Source organism: Oryctolagus cuniculus, chromosome 21 (genome assembly GCF_964237555.1).
Source record: "Oryctolagus cuniculus chromosome 21, mOryCun1.1, whole genome shotgun sequence".
Lineage (NCBI taxonomy): Eukaryota > Metazoa > Chordata > Mammalia > Lagomorpha > Leporidae > Oryctolagus > Oryctolagus cuniculus.
Genome location: NC_091452.1, coordinates 6,315,730 through 6,336,449, shown reverse-complemented (window position 1 = coordinate 6,336,449; position 20,720 = coordinate 6,315,730). Strand labels below are relative to the sequence as shown.

General features: G+C 63.2%; 1 protein-coding gene across 4 annotated transcripts in view; it reads right to left on the bottom strand.

Annotated features, from left to right (window-relative positions):
• Positions 1-2,646: 2,646 nt before the first annotated feature.
• Positions 2,647-20,720, bottom strand: part of ABCB9 (ATP binding cassette subfamily B member 9) — a 31,151-nt gene continuing 13,077 nt past the window's right edge. For all 4 annotated transcript variants that reach the window (XM_070066116.1, XM_070066115.1, XM_070066117.1 and 1 more), the window contains exons 3-12: positions 17,176-17,290; positions 16,710-16,840; positions 15,745-15,950; positions 14,506-14,703; positions 13,595-13,723; positions 12,050-12,238; positions 11,567-11,740; positions 8,522-8,681; positions 6,206-6,342; positions 2,647-3,760 (exon numbers count right to left, since the gene is read on the bottom strand). In XM_070066116.1, coding sequence (XP_069922217.1) covers positions 3,500-3,760; positions 6,206-6,342; positions 8,522-8,681; positions 11,567-11,740; positions 12,050-12,238; positions 13,595-13,723; positions 14,506-14,703; positions 15,745-15,950; positions 16,710-16,840; positions 17,176-17,290 — 1,700 coding nt within the window. In that variant the 3' untranslated portion in view covers positions 2,647-3,499. The remainder of the gene's footprint in view (positions 3,761-6,205; positions 6,343-8,521; positions 8,682-11,566; positions 11,741-12,049; positions 12,239-13,594; positions 13,724-14,505; positions 14,704-15,744; positions 15,951-16,709; positions 16,841-17,175; positions 17,291-20,720) is intronic.

The following is a 20,720-nucleotide window of genomic DNA, read 5'->3' as shown; positions in this document are numbered from 1 at the left end:
AATCCCTATTCCACCTGGTTCCTGCTCCTTTCCCTGTCAGTCTTGCAGCTGCTGGTGCATTCCCTGGCTGCCTGAGCCCAGCGGCAGAGGAATGGTAACAGGGCCAGGCGTCGGGGTGCATGGCTCCCTGCCTCCCGTATCCGAGCGCCCACTCCAGGGCCAGCTGCTCTACTTTCAACCCAGCTCCCTGCTGATGTGCCTGGGGGGCAGCGGATGATGGCTCAGGTGCGTGGGCCCCTGCCCAGATGGAGCTCCAGGCTCCTGGCCCAACCCTGGCTGCTGTGGCCACTTGGGGAGTGAACCGGAAGCTGAAGATTTCTCTCTCTCTGTTGCTCTGCCCTTTAAGTAGAAGAAAAGAATAAACATTCAAAAACTAACAGTAACAAAGTCAGCTTTCGAAGTCCCCTCTCTGTCTGCCTCGCACCCACCAGAACGTCTACAACTAAGACACACAGAAATCAGGCGCTGGTGATGATGCAGCGAACCTGGAACCCAGATTCCCGCCTCGTGCACGCTGGCAGGAATACAGAAAAGAGGCGGGCGGGTCCTCAGCTGGCCGAACGCGGAGACCCAGTCACGGGAGGCCCGGCGCTCCATGCCCAGGTGCACGGCCAAGACACGAGCAGCGTCGTCCCTCCACCGACAGTCGCAGAAGCCAAGTGCACACCGCCCGCATAAGGGGCTGTTGCTCAGTCCGAAAAAACAACCAGGTGTTGACACCCGCGCCACCCCGGCTGCGAGGCCACGCCCACGAGGCCACGTGTCATGTGCAGCATCCAAGTCCATACAGACAGCAGGACTGTGGGGGGAGGGGGGAGGAGCTTAGTGGGTCGGGGGTTCCCTTCTGGGGGTGCTGAAGACACCCCGGAACTGGACAACAGGGCTGGCAGCGCACGCCCAGTGTCACCAGTGACAGTGTCTACTGTGTGCGTTTTACCACGATGCAAGCAAGTGTAAGAAATCTAAGCGCAGTGTGGTGCCCTGCACGGGCTCTTGGAACACAGCCAAAGGTCTAAGCCTAGAAGCCGGCAGAATACAAAATACCTCGTGTCTGGCTGACGGGGCTCTGACACACACAGAGAAGCGCGAGTCAGTCCGAGTCCGGACCACAAAGCCACACAGCTTCTCAGTTCCCTCCTGTGAGGTCCTGTCTGTGTGGCACAGGGTCAATCAACTGACCGCTCTGAGCTTGGGATTCATCGACTTTTAAAAAAAACGTATTTGTTTATTCAAAAGGCAGAGTCAGAAAGAGAGAAAGAGAGAGAGAGACAGAGAGAGAGAGATCCTCCATCTGCTGGTCCACTCCCCAAATGGGTGGGGCTGGGCCAGGCTGAAGTCAGGAGCCTGAAACTCCACCCAGGTCTCCCATGTGGGTGCAGGAGCCAAGCACTTGGGCCTTCCTCTGCTGCCTTCCCAGGCTCATTAGCAGGGAGCTGGATCAGAAGTGGAGCAGTGGGACCAGCACTCTGGCGTAGCGGGTAAAGCTGCCACCTGCAATGCTGGCATCCCATGTGGGCGCCAGTTTGAGTCTCTGCTGCTCCACTTCCAGTCCAGCTCTCTGCTGTGGCCTGGGAAAGCAGTGGAAGATGGCCCAAGTCCTTGGGCCCCTGTACCCATGTGGGAGACCCGGAAAAAGCTCCTGGCTCCTGGCTTTGGATCTGCACAGCTCCAGCTGTTACAGCCATTTGGGGAGTGAACCAGTGGATGGAAGACTTCTCTCTCTCTCTCTCTGCCTTTCAAATAAATAATCCCAAAAAAAAAAAAAAGGAAGTGGAGCAGCTGGGAATCAAACCTGTACCCATATGGATGCTGGCGCTGCAGGTGGCAGCTGAGCCTGCGGTGCCACAAGGCTAGCCCTCTGGGTTGAGCAACTTGAAAATGGATAAAAGGGGATCTCAGAGGGTTGTTGTGAGGATCAAACACACCAGACGCAAAACACCAAAACACCTGGTCTCTCAGATTCCACCAGGACCCCGGCCTCGGCCTCCATTTTTGCGGGGGGGCTCACTCCTAAGGCTCAGAATGGCTTTTCAGGGAGTGAGCTCGAGGGTCCAAGACAGCCAAGGTGCTCGGGGTGGGGTGGGGTCCAAGCGCCTGAGGACAAGCAGGGGCCCGGCCGGCAGGAAGGCGGGTGCTGGCTGCCCTGAGCGTACAGCAGTGTGGCCGCACCAGTGGCTGAAGTACTGGAACATTCCTGCCTAGTGCTCTCCTGCTTGGTTTGGCCAAACGCCCTCGCCCAGCCCTGCTCCCGGGTGCCAGGCCCAGGCCTCCGCCTCTGTGGTGGCTCTGCAGGCCGGCGTTTCTCCGTGGGCTGCCGCGGCTGTGGGGGTCCGGGCCCCTAAGGAAAGGACCCCGTGCACTGGCGCGCCTCAGCCATCGCGGGAAGCACACGAGTCCCTGTGGGCTGGACCACCAGGCTGCACAGCCCCACGGAGCAGACGGACAGACAGACGTGGACGTCTGCTCCCAAGGACATGAGGGGCGTGGACGCGGGCTCCAGACACCGGATGGGAGACCTTGGACCACCCCACGCCTCTCCACAACTCCATCAGGCAGGGCTGGGAGGAGAACCGGGGCCACAGGAGAAACCCAACCAAGCGATGGGTCAGATGGCCCACGGAGAAGTCAGAGGTCAAGGGTCAGGGGTCAGAGGTAGTACACTTTATTGACCGGGTTCTCCCAACATCTCGCGACCCCGGGCAAGCCCAGAGCCTGGGCTTTCCCGCTGCCCCGTCACCCCCAGAGGAGAGTCGCGGCGCACAAACATCCACGTGGCCTCCGGCAGCAGGGCGGCAGGTGTGGCATGAGGGGCGGCGGGACAAGCAGGGGCGCCAGGCCTGGCCGGCCCCTCACTCCCCCGTGAGGGTCACAGTGGTTCACAGTGAGACCGGCTCCGACTGGCAGGGCGGCAGGGGCCTCGGGCAGACCACCACCTCAGCTCTCAGCCCAGCCTCGGCCTGACTCAGGGAGCTGGGCAGTGGGAGAGGCAGAGTCCAGTCCCCCCTGCTGCCCCCTCGGGACGGGGCGCCCCTTCCCGGCAGGGGCAGAGGATGGCGCCTCGGTCTCTCCTGACAGCCCCCGGGGGTTAGTAGGAAGGGCCACTCACTCCCGGCTCAGAAGTTTCTAGAACAACTTGGTGAACTTGCCCACCGCTACTCCCAAGAAGAAAAATGCTTTTGAGATCTAGGAGCTGACTGGGCTGCGCCAGCCAAGCAGTCAGAACCCTGGTAAGACCTTGGTGTAGAAAGGGGGCTCTGCCTTTGCTCCGAGCCCAGGGGGCCGGGGGGCTCCTTGGCAGCGCGGGGCTGGTGCTGCTCCGGGGGGCAGGGTGGGATCCAGGGAGATGCAGGAAGCGGTGATACGTGGGACACGGCAGGGCCCTCCGGTGCCAGGGGCCTGGGCTCAGGGGGCAGCGGGGCTGCTCGGGCCCCACGAGCATGTTTGCCCGGCGGGCGCCGGGGCCTGTCCCCCCAGGAGAGGCAGGGCCCAGCGATCGGGGTCAGGCCTTGGGACATGCGCTGCCCGGCGGCTCCTTGTGGCCAGCGGTGTAGTCCGAGGCGGGCTCGAGCCCCAGCATCTGGCGCTGCACCAGCTTGGCGTAGAGGCCGCCCTGAGCCAGCAGCTGCTGGTGGGTGCCCTGCTGCACCACGCGGCCCTTGTCCAGCACCACAATGAGGTGTGCCCGCTCCACCGTGCTCAGCCGGTGTGCGATGATGAGCACCGTGTGCTTCTGCAGATTGCCGTGGATGGCCTGCTGGATCTGCGGGGACAGCAGGGTCGGGCTTGCGGGGCGCCCAGCAGGGCCTGGCCCACCCACCCCCTGCCCCGTCTCGCTTGGGGCTTGGCCCCGGGGTCTCTGTTGAAGGGATCGGTGCTCAAGGAACAGGACGACGGGCCCCTGCCCTGGTCCTGCAGTCTTCCAGCTCCTTCTCAAACCCTCGCCTTGGTGAACGGCATCACCCCCCAGCCCCAAAGCTCAGCAAACCAAACCAGGCCCCCCACAGTTCCTCAGCTGTGCCTCATCGCTGGGGTCCACGGGGGCACAACCCCCCGCCCCACCTTCCCGCTCACCTTTCACACCCGTGTCCTGTGTGCCTGTCTGCCTGTCCGACCCGTCCCCCAGGTGCATTTAAAATGCTTTCATCCTCGTCCACGCCTGCTCAAAACCCTGCGCTGTCTCTTCCCCAGCCCCGGGGCGGGGCGGGGGCGGGGCGGGGCGGGGGCGGGGGGGGGGGTCTCAGGCGAGAAGCTGCCCCATGTGTGACCGTGACAACTACGCAGTTCGTTCACCAGTTCTAACCACGTCATTAAACAGGGAAACCACGGCCAGGCAAACCACACTGCCGTGGGGGGCCCGGGAGACAGGGGAGGGGCCGGAGGGAAGCCGGGGCACACTCGGCACTTTCTGCTTCATTTGCTTTCACCTTAAACAGCTCTAAAAATGCAAAATATGACTCTATACATAAAATGAAAAACAAAGCCAGCTGATGTTCATCTAAATCCCCAGCTCCCTGCGGGGCCGCGGGGTGTGCCTCCCCGTGACCGAGGGGGGCCGCGGGGTGTGCCTCCCTGTGACCGAGCCCTCGCAGGCCCGCGGAGCCGCATCCGCTGGCCGGGCTGACCTTTCCGCTCGGCCTTGGACCAACCAAGCTCACATCCTGCCCCGGTTTCTGTAGATCTTGCACCCCGGCACTGCCTGCAGCTGGCTCCGGGCTCACGGTGAGGACCCCAGGAGTCCCGGCAAACCTCGGCACCCAGGGACGGCCACAGGCTGGCCCAGTGGCCATCAGAACGCCGGCCTGGGCGCGCTCGGCGTGGCATGAGAAGCTCCGCCCCTGGCAGCACCGCCTGACACCTGCGCTTTACCGAGGCGGCAGCCCTTGCTGGGGCTCTGAGATGTGCGCGCAGCGGCAGTGACAGACAAGTACTCGATGGCACAGAGAGGTCTCCAAAAGGCTCATAAAAATGCATATTATGAAAAAATGGCCAGCGCCGCGGCTCACTAGGCTAATCCTCCGCCTAGCGGCGCCGGCACACCCGGTTCTAGTCCCGGTTGGGGCGTCGGATTCTGTCCCGGTTGCCCCTCTTCCAGGCCAGCTCTCTGCTGTGGCCAGGAAGTGCAGTGGAGGATGGCCCGGGTGCTTGGGCCCTGCACCCCGTGGGAGACCAGGAGAAGCACCTGGCTCCTGGCTCCTGCCATCGGATCAGCGCGGTGCGCCGGCCGTGGCGGCCATTGGAGGGTGAACCAACGGCAAAGGAAGACCTTTCTCTCTGTCTCTCTCTCTCACTGTCCACTCTGCCTGTCAAAAAAAAAAATTTAAAAAAATGCATATTATGAAAAAATGATGCAGGGGCCGGCACTGTGGCGCAGCAGGTAAAGCCGCTGCCTAGGATACTGGCATCCCATATGGGCGCCAGTTCCAGTCCAGCTGCTCCACTTCCGACCCAGCTCCCTGCTGATGCACCTAGGGAAGCGGCCGAGGACGGCCCAAGTGCGCGGGCCCCTGCACCCAGGAGGGAGACCTGGAGGAAGCTCCTGGCTCCTGGCCCAGCCCTGGCCGTTGTAGCCATTTAGGGAGTGAACCAGCAGATGGAAGACCTCTCACTCTGTCTCAACCTTTCAAATAAATAAAATAATTTTTAAAAAAGAACAACAACAAACTATGCATGGATTTTCGGTTTATGTGTTAGGTTTAAAGACAAACAAGCAGAAAGTGAGAGGGTTCCCGTGGCCGGCCCTTCCCCCTCCGCCCAGTCTCCCGTGATCAGCGTCTCCATTAGTAAACCTAACACCTGCTCTCTGGTTGCACTAGGGCATCACAACTGATGAGCTTATAGGAGTCACTATTAAACTCCACACAAAGCGCCAGGCATGGAGGATTTCAAAGAGGTTTCCGCATCAGGATAATAGAGCTATCTATTAATTCCTTTCTCCCACAAAAAGTGCCCTCTTGACCAATGACCATGGGACTGCAGGGCGGGAGGGACCAGCCCAAGGTCACGGCGCTAAGCTGAGGGGTGGGGCTTCCAATCCAATCTCCCGCTCTGTCACTCCCACATCACGGAATTTTAGCTCTGCTACGACAAGTCCACGGGACTCCTCCTCCCCTCCGCACCAGGAGTCCCCAGGCCTGGGCCATCTCTGAGCCTGCTGGGTGGAGGGTGCCTCAGGCCTCGGGAGCTGCTCCGGCTCCCCGTCACTCACCAGGTACTCGCTCTCGGCATCCAGAGCGCTGGTGGCTTCATCCAGGATGAGCACAGGGGGGTTCCGCACCAGAGCCCGGGCCAGGGCCACGCGCTGCTTCTGGCCGCCTGACAGCTGCGCCCCCTTCTCTCCGGTCTCTGCAGGGGGAGGCGCAGGGGCGTCAGGGGAGGGGAGGAGAGGGGAGGCTGGGCAGCCCCAGGGAAGGGCCAGAGCCTCTCCCTGCAGCCGGGGAGCTGGGCTTTGCAGGGAGCGTCAGGGCGGCCTGGGCTGGGGGCACCGGCAGCTGGGAGGCTCAGGAGATGAGGCCGGTCAAGAGACCCGCGAAGTAAGCCTGCACGCAAACGGATGCCAGATGCCACGCCCACCACTCCTGTGACACCAGCCCAGCATCCGGTAACGCACCGCACCTGCAAAATCCTCACTGTTGCGGAACGAAATTCCAGAGAGACACATTAACAGTGAGTGGGAGGAGCCAGGAGGGGGGGCACATAACAATGAGTGGGAGGAGCCAGGCCCAGAGGGAGGACACATAACAGTGAGTGGGAGGAGCCAGGCCCAGAGGGAGGACACATAACAGTGAGTGGGAGGAGCCAGGCCCAGAGGGGGGAGGACACATAACAATGAGTGGGAGGAGCCAGGCCCAGAGGGAGGAGGGCACATAACAATGAGTGGGAGGAGCCAGGCCCAGAGGGAGGACACATAACAATGAGTGGGAGGAGCCAGGGGCACATAACAATGAGTGGGAGGAGCCAGGCCCAGAGGGAGGACACATAACAGTGAATGGGAGGAGCCAGGCCCAGAGGGAGGACACATAACAATGAGTGGGAGGAGCCAGGCCCAGAGGGAGGACACATAACAGTGAGTGGGAGGAGCCAGGCCCAGAAGGGGGAGGGCACATAACAGTGAGTGGGAGGAGCCAGGCCCAGAGGGGGGAGGGCACATAACAATGAGTGGGAGGAGCCAGGCCCAGAGGGAGGACACATAACAGTGAATGGGAGGAGCCAGGCCCAGAGGGAGGACACATAACAATGAGTGGGAGGAGCCAGGCCCAGAAGGGGGAGGGCACATAACAGTGAGTGGGAGGAGCCAGGCCCAGAGGGAGGACACATAACAGTGAGTGGGAGGAGCCAGGCCCAGGGCCGGGGATCCCCTCCCCACCCCCGCTGTCCTTCCCCGAGCTTCCCCTCTGGAGCAGGGAGAGCTGTGTTCTGGGGACTAAGACCCAGCATGGCAGGGCCGGAACCTGAGTGTCACAGGCTGCAGTGGCGGGGAGGAGGGCGTCCCAGAGACCAGGGTTAGTGTGCTGTGCACTTGAAGTGCTGAGGGGGCCGGCGCTGTGGCGCACTGGGTAAGCCGGTGCCCAGACGCCTGCATCCCACGTTAGCGCCAGTGGAAGTCCCGGCTGCTCCACTTCCGACCCAGCTCCCTGCTACTGCGCCTGGGAAAGCAGTGGAAGACGGCCCAAGTATGTGGGCCCCTGCGCCCACGTGGGACACCCAGAGGAGGCTCCTGGCTCCAGCCTGGCCCAGCCCCAGTTGGACTGTACTGGCTGAGATGGAAGGTCTCTTTCTATCTTTCCTTTCAAATAAACAAATCTTTTTTAAAAAGCGCTGAGAGGAGATATTCTCACCACAAAACGAATGTTAAGTATGCGAGGAAACGCTACCGCATGCTAATTAGCTCAGGGTAGGCAGAGTATCCACTCAGCGGGCAGTACGCTGTACACCGCTGGACAGACATGCCTACTGGCCACTGAAAACAGGACGCATCCGACACACATAAAACTCATGTACTGTCCAGTTACTAAACACACTAACGCAGTACTGTAAAACCAACTGGTTCTAACAGTCAGTAACTAAAAATAGTACTGTGGGACTAGGGGAGATGATGGGTGACAGCACTACGAATGTGCTAAATGCCACCCAACAGCTCCCTTCGGTTTATTATTATTTTTTAAATATTTCTTTTATTTATTTGAAAGGATGAGTGAGGGAGGGAGGGGTCTTCCATCCGCTGGTCCACTGCCTGAATGGTCAGCAGCAGCTAGGAAGGAGCCAGGAACTCCATCCGGGTCTCCCGTGTGGGGGCAGGGCCCGAGCACTTGGGCCATGGCTGCTCTCCCGGGCCACAGCAGGGAGCGGGAGCGGGAGCGGGAGTGGAGCTGCACCATGTCGCAGGTGCTGGCCTAACCGGCTGTGTCTCACCACGGGGCCCGGCAGCTCCCTTCCCAGGACCGTGTACGCGGCGTGGATTTCACCCCCATGAAGGAAGACTGAACCGTGGACGGCAGGTGGCGTCCACGCCGGCGCCGCCCACCTGTGCTGTAGCCGTCCTGGAGCTCCATGATGAAGCCGTGGGCATTGGCCTTCTGCGCAGCCTCCACCACCATCTCGAAGGGCACCGCGGGCAGCCCGTAGGAGATGTTGTCCGTGATGGAGCGGGCGAACAGCACGGGCTCCTGGCTTACCAGGGAGATCTGCGGGGAGAGCGGGGCGGCACGGAGGCTGGGAGGGCGCCCGTTCAGCTGTCACCAGCCACTTCACCTGCCAGGGCCCGGCTGGCGCCAGGGGCCTCAGGGCTGAAACCAGATCTGGGCCCCGCTGTGCGTGTGGAGAATCGCTGGCTTCACGCCAACCCTCAGCCCCCACCCCCACCCGCAAGCTGGGGCCCTGGAGGCTGCTGCCTGCGCTAACCAAGCTCCTTGGGCCCCCGAGGGAAAGCGAGCTGTGCATCCCCACCAGGGATTCAGGGAGGAGCCCTGCGTATGCACCTGCCCAGGCCGGGAGCAGGACATGGCAGCCCCTGCACCGGCCCTGGCATGCGCCCCCTCCCATCCAAGAACAGCTTTACTCAGTTGAGACAGAGAGAGAGAGAAGGGAGGGGGGGAGGGAGAGGGAGGGAGAGGGAAGGGGGAAGGAGAGGGAGTGGGAGGGAGAGGGAAGGGGAGGGAAGAGGAGAGGGAAGGGGAGAGAGAGTGAGAGGGAGAGGGAAGGGGAGAGGGAGCGGGAAGGGGAGAGGGAGAGGGAGGGAGAGGGAGGGAGAGGGAGGGAGAGGGAGGGAGAGGGAAGGGGAGAAGGAGAGGGGAGGGGAGAGGGAGAGGGAAGGGGAGAGGGAGAGGGAAGGGGAGGGGAGGGGAGGGGAGGGGGAAGGGGAGAGACAGAGAGTGCTTTCATCCACTGTTCATCCCCCAGTCGCTGGCAACGATGGGATTCGGGGAGAGTCGGGGGAGGGCTGGGCCAGTCTGGGAGGCGGGAACTCAACCCGGGTCTCTCACGGGTGGCAGGGACCCAGGTCTTGAGCCATCACCACCGCCCCCCAGTGTGTGCTTCAGCAGGAGCTGGGATGGGCACCGAGCCCAGACGCTCTGATGTGGAGCGACCTGACTGCCCCCATGAGGATCACTTGAGGGAGCGGTTTTCCCGCGGTCTGGGCTCAGGGAACGTGGCCTGCAGAAACAGGACTGAGGGAAGCATCTCTGCGGGACGGAAACAGCCCAGCCGTCTACGCTGGGAACCGGTCACGAAATCACGGCACGTCCACGGCTTCACACACACAGCAGGATCCAGGGTTAACCGTTACACACCCCAGGCTGGCGCTGTGGCGTGGCGGGTACAGCCCTGGCCTACAGCACTGGCTCCCACATGGGCACCAGTTCGAGTCCCGGCTGCTCCACTTCCCATCCAGCTCCCTGCTACTGCGCCTGGGAAAGCAGCGGACGACGGCTGAAGTCCCTGCACCCACGTGGGAGACCTGGATGGAGCTCCTGGCTTCAGATCGGCTCAGCTCTGGCTTTTGCGGCCATTTGGGGAGTGAACCAGCAGGTGAAAGACTCCTCTCTCTCTCTAACTCTTTTTTTGTATTTATTTGACAGAGTTAGTGAGAGAAAGGGAGAGAAAGGTCTTCCTTCCGCTGGTTCACCCCCCAAATGGCCACCACGACCAGAGCTATGCCGATCTGAAGCCAGGAGCCAGGTTCTTCCTCCTGGTCTCCCATGGGGTGCAGGGCCATCCTCCACTGCACTCCCGGGCCACAGCAGAGAGCTGGCCTGGAAGAGGGGCAACCGGGACAGAATCCGGTGCTCCAACCAGGACTAGAACCCGGGGTGCCGGTGTCGCAGGCGGAGGATTCGCCTAGTGAGCCCCGGCGCCGGCCCCTGTAACTCTGTCTTTCAAACAAACAAATCTTCAAAAAAATAAAAGTTGCATGTGCTTTCCTGTGTTGATATGCTTTTTAAAAAATATTTATTATTTATTTGCAAGGCAGAGGAGATGACCTAGACGTGGGACAACTGAACTCCCACCCACTGCTGGCTGGATGCAAACGGTACCACCACCTTGGGTGGACATGGGTCCAACTCAGCAAGCGCCTCCATTCTGAGGGCTGTACCTCGGAGAAGGCGGCCACGGATGCCAGGAGACAGGCACTAACTGTCCACCTGCACGTCAGCAGTGCTGCTAGTCGCCCAAGATGACCAAGCGTCCACACGGCCATCACGGGCAGGTGCACAGGCAGACCACGACGCGGCCCCAGGGCACCGGGCACCCGGCCATGAGCTGCAGCCACAGCCTGTGCCGGGCAGCTCCTGGCGCCTGGGAGAAGCAGGCACACACGAGGTGCCTCGGCCGGGAACGGCCCTGCTCCCGGTGCAGGCATTCCGCATCCGAGTGCCGGTGCCAGGCCCGGCTGCTCCGCTTCGGACCCAGCTCCCTGCTAATGCGCGCAAGAAACCAGAAAGCGGCCCAAGCGCTCAGGCCCCTGCCAGCTACCTGGGAGACCTGGATGGAGTTCCCGGCTCCTGGCTTTGGCCTGGCCCAGCCAGGGAGTGAGCCAAAGGATGGAAGATCTCTCTGCTTTCAAATAAATAAGCTCCCCCCCCCCCCCCCGCCTTTTAAGGACACAAGCAAATACAGTTGTCCCCTGACACCCACAGGGGGCGGGAGCCAGAACCCCTGTGGGTACCAAAACCCATGGATGCTGAAGTCCTCTGTCTAAAATGCCGCAGCATCGGCACGGACCCCGCCACACACTTCCTCCCGAGTGCTGGGTGCCAGCTCTGGGTACCGCTCCACCCCGGCACAGCTAAGGGCTGCACGGCGACAAGAAGCAAGTCCACACGTGCTCAGCCCGGTGCGGTCATTCCCGGTCAGGTGGTTCCTGGGATGCGCAAGTCCACCTGGACGGGGCCGCGAAGCCAGGCTCACAGCTGTGCCGAGCCTAGAGCGCGCAGAGCCGTAAAAGCAACGGAAAGGAGAAAATGATGACCTCATTTCTGGGGGAGGCGCGAGGAGGGGCCCTGGGGGGAGGGGGCACCTGCAGTGCCAGAATGTCCTCTCTCGCTGCGCGGGCCGCGCGGGCACTCACCACGCGGTGCAGGTACTTGTGGTCGTAGGCGCCCAGGGGCTTGCCGTCCAGCAGCACGCGGCCGCCCTCCAGCGGGTAGAAGTTCTCCAGGATGTTCACGCAGGAGCTCTTGCCGCTGCCCGAGGGCCCCACGAGGGCCGTCACCTTGCCCGGACACAGGCTGAAGGAGACATTCTGCAAGGGGCACAGGGGGGCAGGCGGCCACCGGCTGTGGACACCTGGCCAGGCCTCCTGCCTTCTCCTTGCTGCTTCCCGCACCCAGGTTCTCCCCGGGGCCTCCTGGTTGGGTCTCAGCTCCAGCCTCCTCCTCCGAGAAGCCCTCCTTGACCACACACGCCCCCACCCAAGCACCCTGCACTGTCTTCTTCCCAGCATTGTTCCGGCTCCGACTTCCCCAGCTGGAGCCCAAACTCCCAGGGGGACAGGGACCTCACCACACCCACCCTGGGCCAGTGTGGGGCAGTGGCTGGGCCACGTCCTCACCTGCAGGACCTGGGTGTGCGGCCGAGTCCGGTAGGTGAAGGTCACGTTCTCAAAGTCCACGCGGCCCTCCAGGTGGTCGGGGGCCAGGCTCCCGTCGTGCACCATGGTCGGCTTTCGGTCGATGAACTCGAACACCTTCTCAGCTGCGCCCACTCCTTGCATGAGGCCGCTGTAGACGGAGCCCACGGACTGCGGGCGGAGCACACACAGGTTCCCGTGCCTCCCCAGCCGCCCGCCCGCCCACTGCACCGAGGGGTGAGGGCCAGGGCAGAGCCCACAGACCCGGGGGTGGGTGGAGGTGGCTGAGACTGAGAGGGGCCAGGTCGGGCATCAGCCGTCAGCACGCGGCAGCAGCCAGGCCTGGCGGGCAGCACCACGCTCGGTCCCGGCAGCCTGGCGGAGCAGGTGCCATTGGCCACCGCGTCCCCCTTCAGACAGAGCCAGAAGCCGGCCTGGGGTGTTTCAGGTTTTAAACAGAGTCTCCGTGTGCACGCTCCACCCACACGCCCTCCGTGGGTACAGAACAGGAGATGGGGGTGGGGGCGGTGACGTCCCTCTACGAGCCCCTTCGGGACCTTTCTCCCCTGCACCGCCCAGGGAACCCAGGCGCAGCTCGGGTCACCTGCCCCGGGTGGCACAGCAGGGAAGCGGCGGCTGGCAGGTGCCTCACCTGGGTGTGCTCGCTGGTGAAGCGGGGGTCGCCCAGTGCGCCACAACCGTGGCTGCCGTCACTGGTGGGACGCTCAGGGGCCCATCGGCAGGGTCGGCCTCCCGTGCGCCCTCCCCACCCGCGCAGCCGCAGTGAAACGCTCTGCCCGCCAGCCCCTCCGTGTCAGGGCTTGGCTTGCTCCTGTGCTGCCGCGTGGGCTCTCGCAGGACAGACAGCCGCGCCTCCCTAACCCCTGACCGCTGCAGCGCACGTCCTGGGACACACCCTGAGCCTGGGCGCCCCTGAGCCGAGGATTCCGGCAGCGGAAGCACCGCAGAGCTGGGAACGGGCGCTGCAGGTGGCTCTGCAGCCGGGCACACCGCAGGCCGCGGGGCACCGCAGGCCCTGCGCCCCTCCCCCCATCTCCGACTGCCACGAGCATGGAGCAGGCCACAAAATGAACACCCCCAACTCCAGGCAGGTGCTTCTGGCCATCACCAAATCACCAAGGAAGAAGCCCCGGGGCCCAGCTCCGCCCACCTTCTTCCTCCCCCCACCCCGCCCCTGGCTCACTGTCACCCCACCCCCAGTCACCCCCAACCCCCCACTTCCTGGATCCACTGCCAAGCCAACCAGCGCATTGCACTCTGCCTCAGGAGGGAGCCAAATGAACACAACTGAAAATGACCCCTGCTGTGCCGCGGCCAAGGTCAGCTCCCCAGGGCAGCTCAGAACACAGCCCCCCACCCCAGAGCCTCGGCCTCCTCCCCTGAGCTACGGGATCTCAGTGGCGCTCGGCCGCCAGCTCTCGCCAGCACTTCCGGAATCCTCGGGGTCCCAGCACCCCACCCCCTCCAGATCGCCTTCCCCACGGCCCGCCCCTTGGCTGCCCTCACCTCCATGCAGTCCCCCAGGACAAACTCGTAGATGATGAAGGCGATGAGGTTGCCGCTGGTCATCTGGCCCGAGATGACGAGGTGGCCCCCGTAGTAGAGGATGCTGACCTGGACCACCAGCAGCGTGAGCTGGGGGCGGGCGGGGCGAGAGGGGCTCGGCTCAGGGGCCTGGGCTCCCAGGCTGCGGCGTCCCCGTGGGCCCCGCACACCCGGGAGTCTCCCCCAAGACCTGCTCCCACGGGCTCGGCCTGAGAGCAGCCTTTTTCTGTGAGGCCCGCGCACGCACACACCAGCAGAGCACGGCTCGGAGAGGTTGAGTTCCCTGGCTAAGGTCACACAGCAGAGCAGGGTACCGAAGTCTCTGGCTCCTTCCCACCTAGGCTCCATCTGGGGCCCCCCTGGGCCCTGACGGTCCCCCAACCCCCAATCCCACCCCCAAAGCAGTGCCAGCGGTTGGGGTGCCCCCTGCAGTGGACGGAAGGCTTAGCGGACTTCAGCCTCTGCGGCTGGCACTTTGGCGGGGTGCTGGCCGGTGGCCTGCCCTGTGGGGGCAGCTCCTTGCGCATCCTGGCCTCCCGGCTGCCCCTGCCCAGCCCTCCTGCCAGAGTGGCTGGTGAGCGGCCATGACCCTGCTGCTCCCCACGCTCCCATCGGGGACGTGTGGTTGTAGCAGGAGACTCCAGAAAGTGGCCCACGGAGGGGGCCGTGGCTGCCCTTGGGGCGGAGCCTGGTGTCCCTCTTTGCTTGGGGGAGGATCCCCAGTTGGGAAAGGAGGGCTCCAGGTGAGGGGAGTGGCTGCACTGGCTGCACCGGGGGGCTGCCTGCTGTCACGGACCCGTGGTGAGCCGGCCCGTGTCCTGCGTCAGGGGCTTCCCCGCGACGGCCAGGCCTGCCGGGCCCGCGGCACGCACCCCGCTGCCCCAGACGTAGTACATGTAGGCCGCCGCCTCCTTCCGGTTCAGCTTGTACACCTGCTGCAGCTTCCGCAGGTGCGTCTCGGCCTCCTCCTCCTCGTTGGCGAAGCTGCGCACGGTCTTCAAGGCGCTGATGGTCTCCTCGGCCGAGCTGCTGGCCCTGGCCAGGGCGCTCTGCACCTCCTTGGAGAGCCTCTATGGGCAGGAAGCGGGCGAGGAGGAAGAGACCCCAAAGCAGGACGCCTCCCCTCCCCCCCCCCCTGAGGCCCTCTCTAGCCTCTGTTGGTGCGTGGTCCATGCCGGGAGTTCTGGGACGAGCAGACATGATTCAGCTCTCTGTCTCTTTAGAAGACTCAGAGGACAAACCCGGGGGGCTCTAGGGTGTGGGGGCTGATGATGACATCATCCCCAGTACCCCAAGGAGGCCACACACGACCATATGGAGCCGCGACACCTGGTCCTGGGCTGGTGTATGAGCAGGGATGCCCTGGATGGTCGTTCAGGTTGTACACTATACAAGGATCACCAGTTATTAACGGGGAACCATTTACATCCTCAACATTTCCTAACTCCTGGGACAAACAGGGCAGGCTGAGGCCTGCAGTGCCGGCATCCCATATGGGCACCGGTATGAGTCCTGGCTGCTCCACTTCCGATCCAGCTCCCTGCTAACGTCTCTGGGAAAGCAGTAGAAGATGACCCAAGTGCTTGGGCCCCTGCACCCATGTGGGAGACCTGGAAGAAGCTCCTGGCTCCTGGCTCTGGCCTGGCCCAGCCCCGGCCATCGCGTCCATTTGGGGAGTGAACCAGCGGATGGAAGATACCTGCCTCTCTCTCTTCTCTTTCTCTGTAATTCTGCTTCTTAAATAAATCTTTCTAAAAAATTATTTATTTTCATCTTATTTGAAAGGCAAGGAGACAGAGATACAGAGATAGAAAGAGGGAGAGAAAGAGAGAGAGAGAGAGAGAGAGAGAGATCCATCTATTGGTTCACTCCCCGGTGCCCACGACAGCCCAGGCTGAAGTCAGGAGCGAGGTCGCGGCCGTCGTCTGCTGCCCCCCGAGTGCTGAGCAGGGAGCTGAGTGGAGTGGAGTGGAGTGGAGTGGCCGGGACTCTCACACGGGAGCGGTGACCCCCAAGCGGCGTCTGAGCCACAGCGCTGCACGCTCCTGCCTACTGCCGGTGCTGCACCTGGCTGTCTCCCGCCTGCCCGCAGAGGCCGCGCCGGCGCCTACCTTGTAGTACCTGCCGTAGACGCTGGACACCATCATGATGATGGGGAAGCCCATGAAGGTGACCAGGGACAGCTGCCAGGACAGGCTGAACATGAAGACCACCACGCCCGTGACCTTGACTGTGTTCCTCAGGAAGATGTTGATGTTCTGGGACACCAGGTCGCTGACCATGGTGGTGTCCGAGGTGAGGCGGGAGATGAGGTCGCCTGCAACGCGGGGAGGGCCGCGGTGGCGGGTGCAGGGTCGGCGAGGGGCTCGGGAGATGCGGGCGGCCCCCTACCCTGGCCTGTTACCACCACCTTGAGGAAGCGCCGCCCGACCCCATGGTACAGCCAGGGAGCCTGCATCTACTCCTCCTGCTGGGTGGTGGGGGCCCTGCCCTCCCTCCGCCCTGCAGAGAAAGAGTGTGGCCAGAGCAGTGGGGGCAGAAGAGCAGACCCTGCCTCCCTCACGGGCAAGGGCTTCCCAGCAGCCCCCTGGTGCTGGCCAGTCGTCCTATTTTACAGGCGGGAAGCTAGCGGTGCAGCGAGGCCGGCTCAGCGCATGGTGGAACCAACACCCCAGGCCGGCCTGTCTCAGTGCCGGGGATCCCAGCCGGTGCTACGCTGTCTGCCAGCCTGGCCGGTGACCCCAGCTACCAACCTGCAGGGGAGCCATAGGCCGGCATGGGCTTGGCCCTCGAGGGAGGCAAGTAACAAGTAAGGCCTTGGCCCCCGATGGGGAGCTTGGGTGGCCTGGCCAGGGTCCAGCAGCGGCCACGGCCCACACCACGGCCGCAGCGGCCGGGCCAGAAGCCCAAGTGAGTCCCTGGGGCGTGTCCAGCCTGGACTTGCTGGCGGGTTAGACCAGCAGGGCTGGGCACATCGCTGGGCCCGTTCACCTCCTCAGGGTGACACAAGCCCTCCTTGGCCAGCGCCAGCCCCCAGTCCCGAGCCCCTGGACGCCGAGGCCCCTGGAGGACCGACCTGTGCGGTTCTCATCGAAGAAGCTCGTCTCCTGCGACACCAGCGAGCGGAAGAGGCAGCTCCGCAGTCGGACGTTGAGTCTGGCGAACACGAGGGTGAAGATGCCGCCCCGGGCCCCTGCGGCAAACGAGCTGATGGCAGGTGGGAGACGTCAGAGCGCGCCTTCCACAGCGACCCCTCAGCCCGCCGGCCCTGCTCTGCAAGGGAGCCTGCTCCGCAGAGCCACGCCTCGGGGGGCTCCGGGCCAGGGACCCCAGTTTCCCGGCCAGCGCCCTCTGCCGCCAGGCGGCCTTGTGGCAGGCCAGATGCCTGCTGGGGAACCAGCCAGGGACCGGGAGGGCACCCTGGAGGACTGAAGCCATTGTTAGGGCCTGGAGCGTGAGGCCCATCCCCCCCAGGGGTACTTCCGGGGGTCTCCCGGCCCCAGCTCTCCTGCCCACCCTGCGGTGCGGGGCTGGCTGGCTACCTGCCAATGGCCAGCAGACACACGATGGTGACGGCCGTGCTGAACTGCTCCATGCTCTTCTGGAGGACGATGCTGTCAATGGCGCGGCCAGTGTAGTAGGGCAGGAAGGTCTCTCCTGGGGGAGGCAGGCGGGGCTCAGGGCGCCTGCAGCCAGGGGCCCGCACCTCACCTCCCCCCAGGGCTTTCCTCCCCGGGCCGACGCCGGGTGACCTCCACAGAACTCCCCCTCTGGAGAGCAGGGAGGCAGGAAACACGCGGCCCCAGGTGGCTGGACATGGACAAGGAAGTTGAGGGCAGGAGGACCCCGGGCCGCTGCTGGCTGGCTGGCTGGCGCCGAGGCTGACCTCGCCCTCCTGCTGGCAGAGGCCAGAGTGCGGTCTCCAGCACCTTGCGCGGTGTTCATTTTCTGGTTTCAGCCATGGTTGGGAATCGCCGCCCCGGCCCCTGGGTGGACACCGTCCAGCCGGCCAAGTGACGCCTTCCCCCGGGCCCAGGGCTCCCAGCCCCTCACGACCATCCAGGACACTCAGAGACCCAAACTGGCCTCCCACGTGCCGTCCCTTTCTTTGTCCTGACTTGGTCACAGGCAACTCCATGGGGGAGGGCGCTGTGGGAGTGATGGGAGGGTGGAACCCCCAGGGCGGATTAGGGCCAGCTCCTGGACTGGCTGGGGGGGCGGGGCTTTGCTGTCTGCATGCCCACCTATTGGGACGCACGCACCCAGGAACCAGGCGCCCCCTCACGGGCAGAGGGCAAATCCTCGCCGGACACCACGCCTGCTGGTGGCTGGGCACGATGGGGACACATTTCCGCCACCCTCGGGGGCAGCCAGGCCCCTGCTCCTCCCAGGACACCTTTGCTGCAGAGCCGGGCGTGGGGTTGGGCATACAGTAGGTGCTCCATAAACGCTGGCGAACACACCAAGGTCAGGTCTGGCCAGGCCTTCTGGGGCCGGCTCCACCTGGCCTGGCTCAGCTTCCCGGCCAGCACGGCTTCCGTGGGGGTCTGGTGCCCTCTGCTGGACTTGCCCGGGGAACCACAAGGTGGCGGCTGGAGGGCTTCTGCCCCCTAGTGGGGTTCTGCCTCGGTTTACCCACAGGGAGGAACAGGGGTCACCGCTGTGGAGCTGGCCCGAGAACCCTCGGGATGTCCTGAACCCGTCCGCGTTCACGGCCTCTGTGCCCCTCCCCCCGGCCAGGATGCCAGGCTTGCCCTGTCTCAACAGCCCGTCCACCGCACGCAGACAATGGGGTCCGGCGGAAGCCTGCCCACATCGTGGTCCCCCTCGGCTCAAAGTCCAGTCTCACCCAGGGGAAGAACCAAAGTCCAGGGCCTTTCCACGGCCTGGCCCCTCTCTCATGGCCTGGGCAGCTCTTATCTCAGCTCTTACCTCCTTCAAGTCTCAGAAAGCCACCCAAGGGGCCGGCGCAGTGGGTTACTATGACACCAGCATCCTATACGAGTGCTGGTTTGAGTCCCGGCTGCTCCACTTCCCATCCAGCTCTCTGCTATGGCCGGGGAAAGCTGCGGAAGATGGCCCAAATCCTTGGGCCCCTGCACCCATGTGGGAGACCCAGTTGGAGTTCCAGGATCCCGGCTTTGGCATGGCCCAGCCCTGGCCAGGGCAGCCATTTGAGGAGCGAAGCAGCAGAGGGAAGATCTCCCTCTCTTCCCCCACCTATTCATTTATTGTCATTTGAAAGGCGAAGTTACAGAGAGAGCCTCTCCCAGGTCTCCCACGTGGAAGGCAGGAGACCAAACGCCTGGGCCGTCTTCTGCTGCTTCCCAAGCCATGAGCAGGGAGCGGGTGGAAGCGGGTCAGTGAGACGTGCACTGGTGCCCACAGGGAACGCTGGCACCGCAGGGGGCGTCATTACCCGCTCTACAATGTCAGCCCCTAAATAAATCAATCTTGGGGGACAAAAAGCCACCCAATACCCAGTATGGATCGTCGTGCAATCCATGTTAAAGAATTCTAATTGAATAGGATTGAATACTCAACACCAAAAGAGTCCTGTATTTTTTTGATTATCAAGGAACAGAAAACCTGGCCCAGCCCTGGGTGTTGTGGCCATTTGGGGAGTGGACCAGTGCATAGAAGATCTCTCTCTCTGTGTGGGTGTCTCTCCCTCCTCTCTCTGTAACTCTGCCGTTCAAATAAATCTTGGGAGAAAAAATAATGGCACCACTAAAAAATACCAGTAATAGCTGCTAGGGTCGCTCACAAAGCTGGGGCCTGAGCTTCGTCTACACAGGCAGGAGCCTTCCCCCCCCATCCACCCACAACGCCCCTCGGGCGCCGGGGTGGGAGCTGCCGCAGAGGCAGGAGGGTGGCTGCGCACCTGAGGTGTGGCCGAGGGCCACAGTCGAGTGGGGCTACTGTGCAGCCGGCAGGAAGGCACTGTCCGCCCCGCAGAGCTGCAGCCGGGCGCTGGCTGAGGCGCCTTCCGCGTAGGAACTCGGCGATCCTCACGGCCCCAAGTGCCGAGGATGTTGTGAGCCCATTTTACAGGTCGGGAGGCTGCGCCCAGCGAGCACGAGAAACCTGCTAGAGCCCTCGGCGGTGGGCGTGGCCGGGAAGCGGGAGGGCTCAGGTCGCCCCAGTCTGTTTCCAGCACGTACTGGCTCCGTCTGCCTGAGTTCAAACCTTGGAAGCTCCCGTCAGCTGCCCTCCTTGCTTCCCACCGTGACGTGCCCAGCGCAGCACGCAGCCCTGCCCACCTGTTCTCGTTCCAGCCGGACAAGGCTATCAGATAAGGTTTTTTTTTTTGTTTTTTGTTTTTTTTTTTTTTATGGATTATTTATTTGACAGGCCAAGCTATAGAGAAAGAGAAGACTTTCATCTGCTGGTTCACTTCCCAAATGGCCACAACGGCTAGAGCTGGGCCAATCCAAAGCCAGGAGCTTCTTCCGGGCCTCCCATGTGGGTGCAGGGGCCCAAGGACTTGGGCCATCCTCTGCTGCTTTCCCAGGCCATAGCAGGGAGCTGGATCGGAAGGGGAGCAGCCAGGACTTGAACTGGTGCCCATACAAGATGCCAGCACTGTAGTTGGCGACTTAACCCACCACGCCACAGCCGCCGGCCCCAGGTAAGGACTCTAATGACCCCATCTCTGTGGAGGGGGCGACAGGGGCCCAGGGGGGTTCACTAGCGGCCCAGGGCCACACTGCTGGGTAGGGATTAGGACCAGGATCTGTGCCCTCAGAACCCGGAGCTTGGACCCTGCCATGCCAGCGACTGCCCCCGGCTGGCTCCACCTCAGCTCACATCCTCCCCAGCCAACCAGGACCCACATCCACGCCCGTGCCCGTGGCGACGCAGCGGCCCCCCAAAGGAGCACCCTCGTACCCTGGACAACATCCTCAGGGGTTTCTCCTCAATTCTGCTGTTTAATGATCAAAAACACCTCGGGCGCAGAGACCCCACTCCCGGGAATCCACCCCACAGACTCGGCCACGTTCGCAGGAAGAGGTAGCAACAGGAGAAAAAGACAGGCAGCCACGCCAGGGCCCAGCGGGAGGCGCGCTGACTCGTCACGGGATGT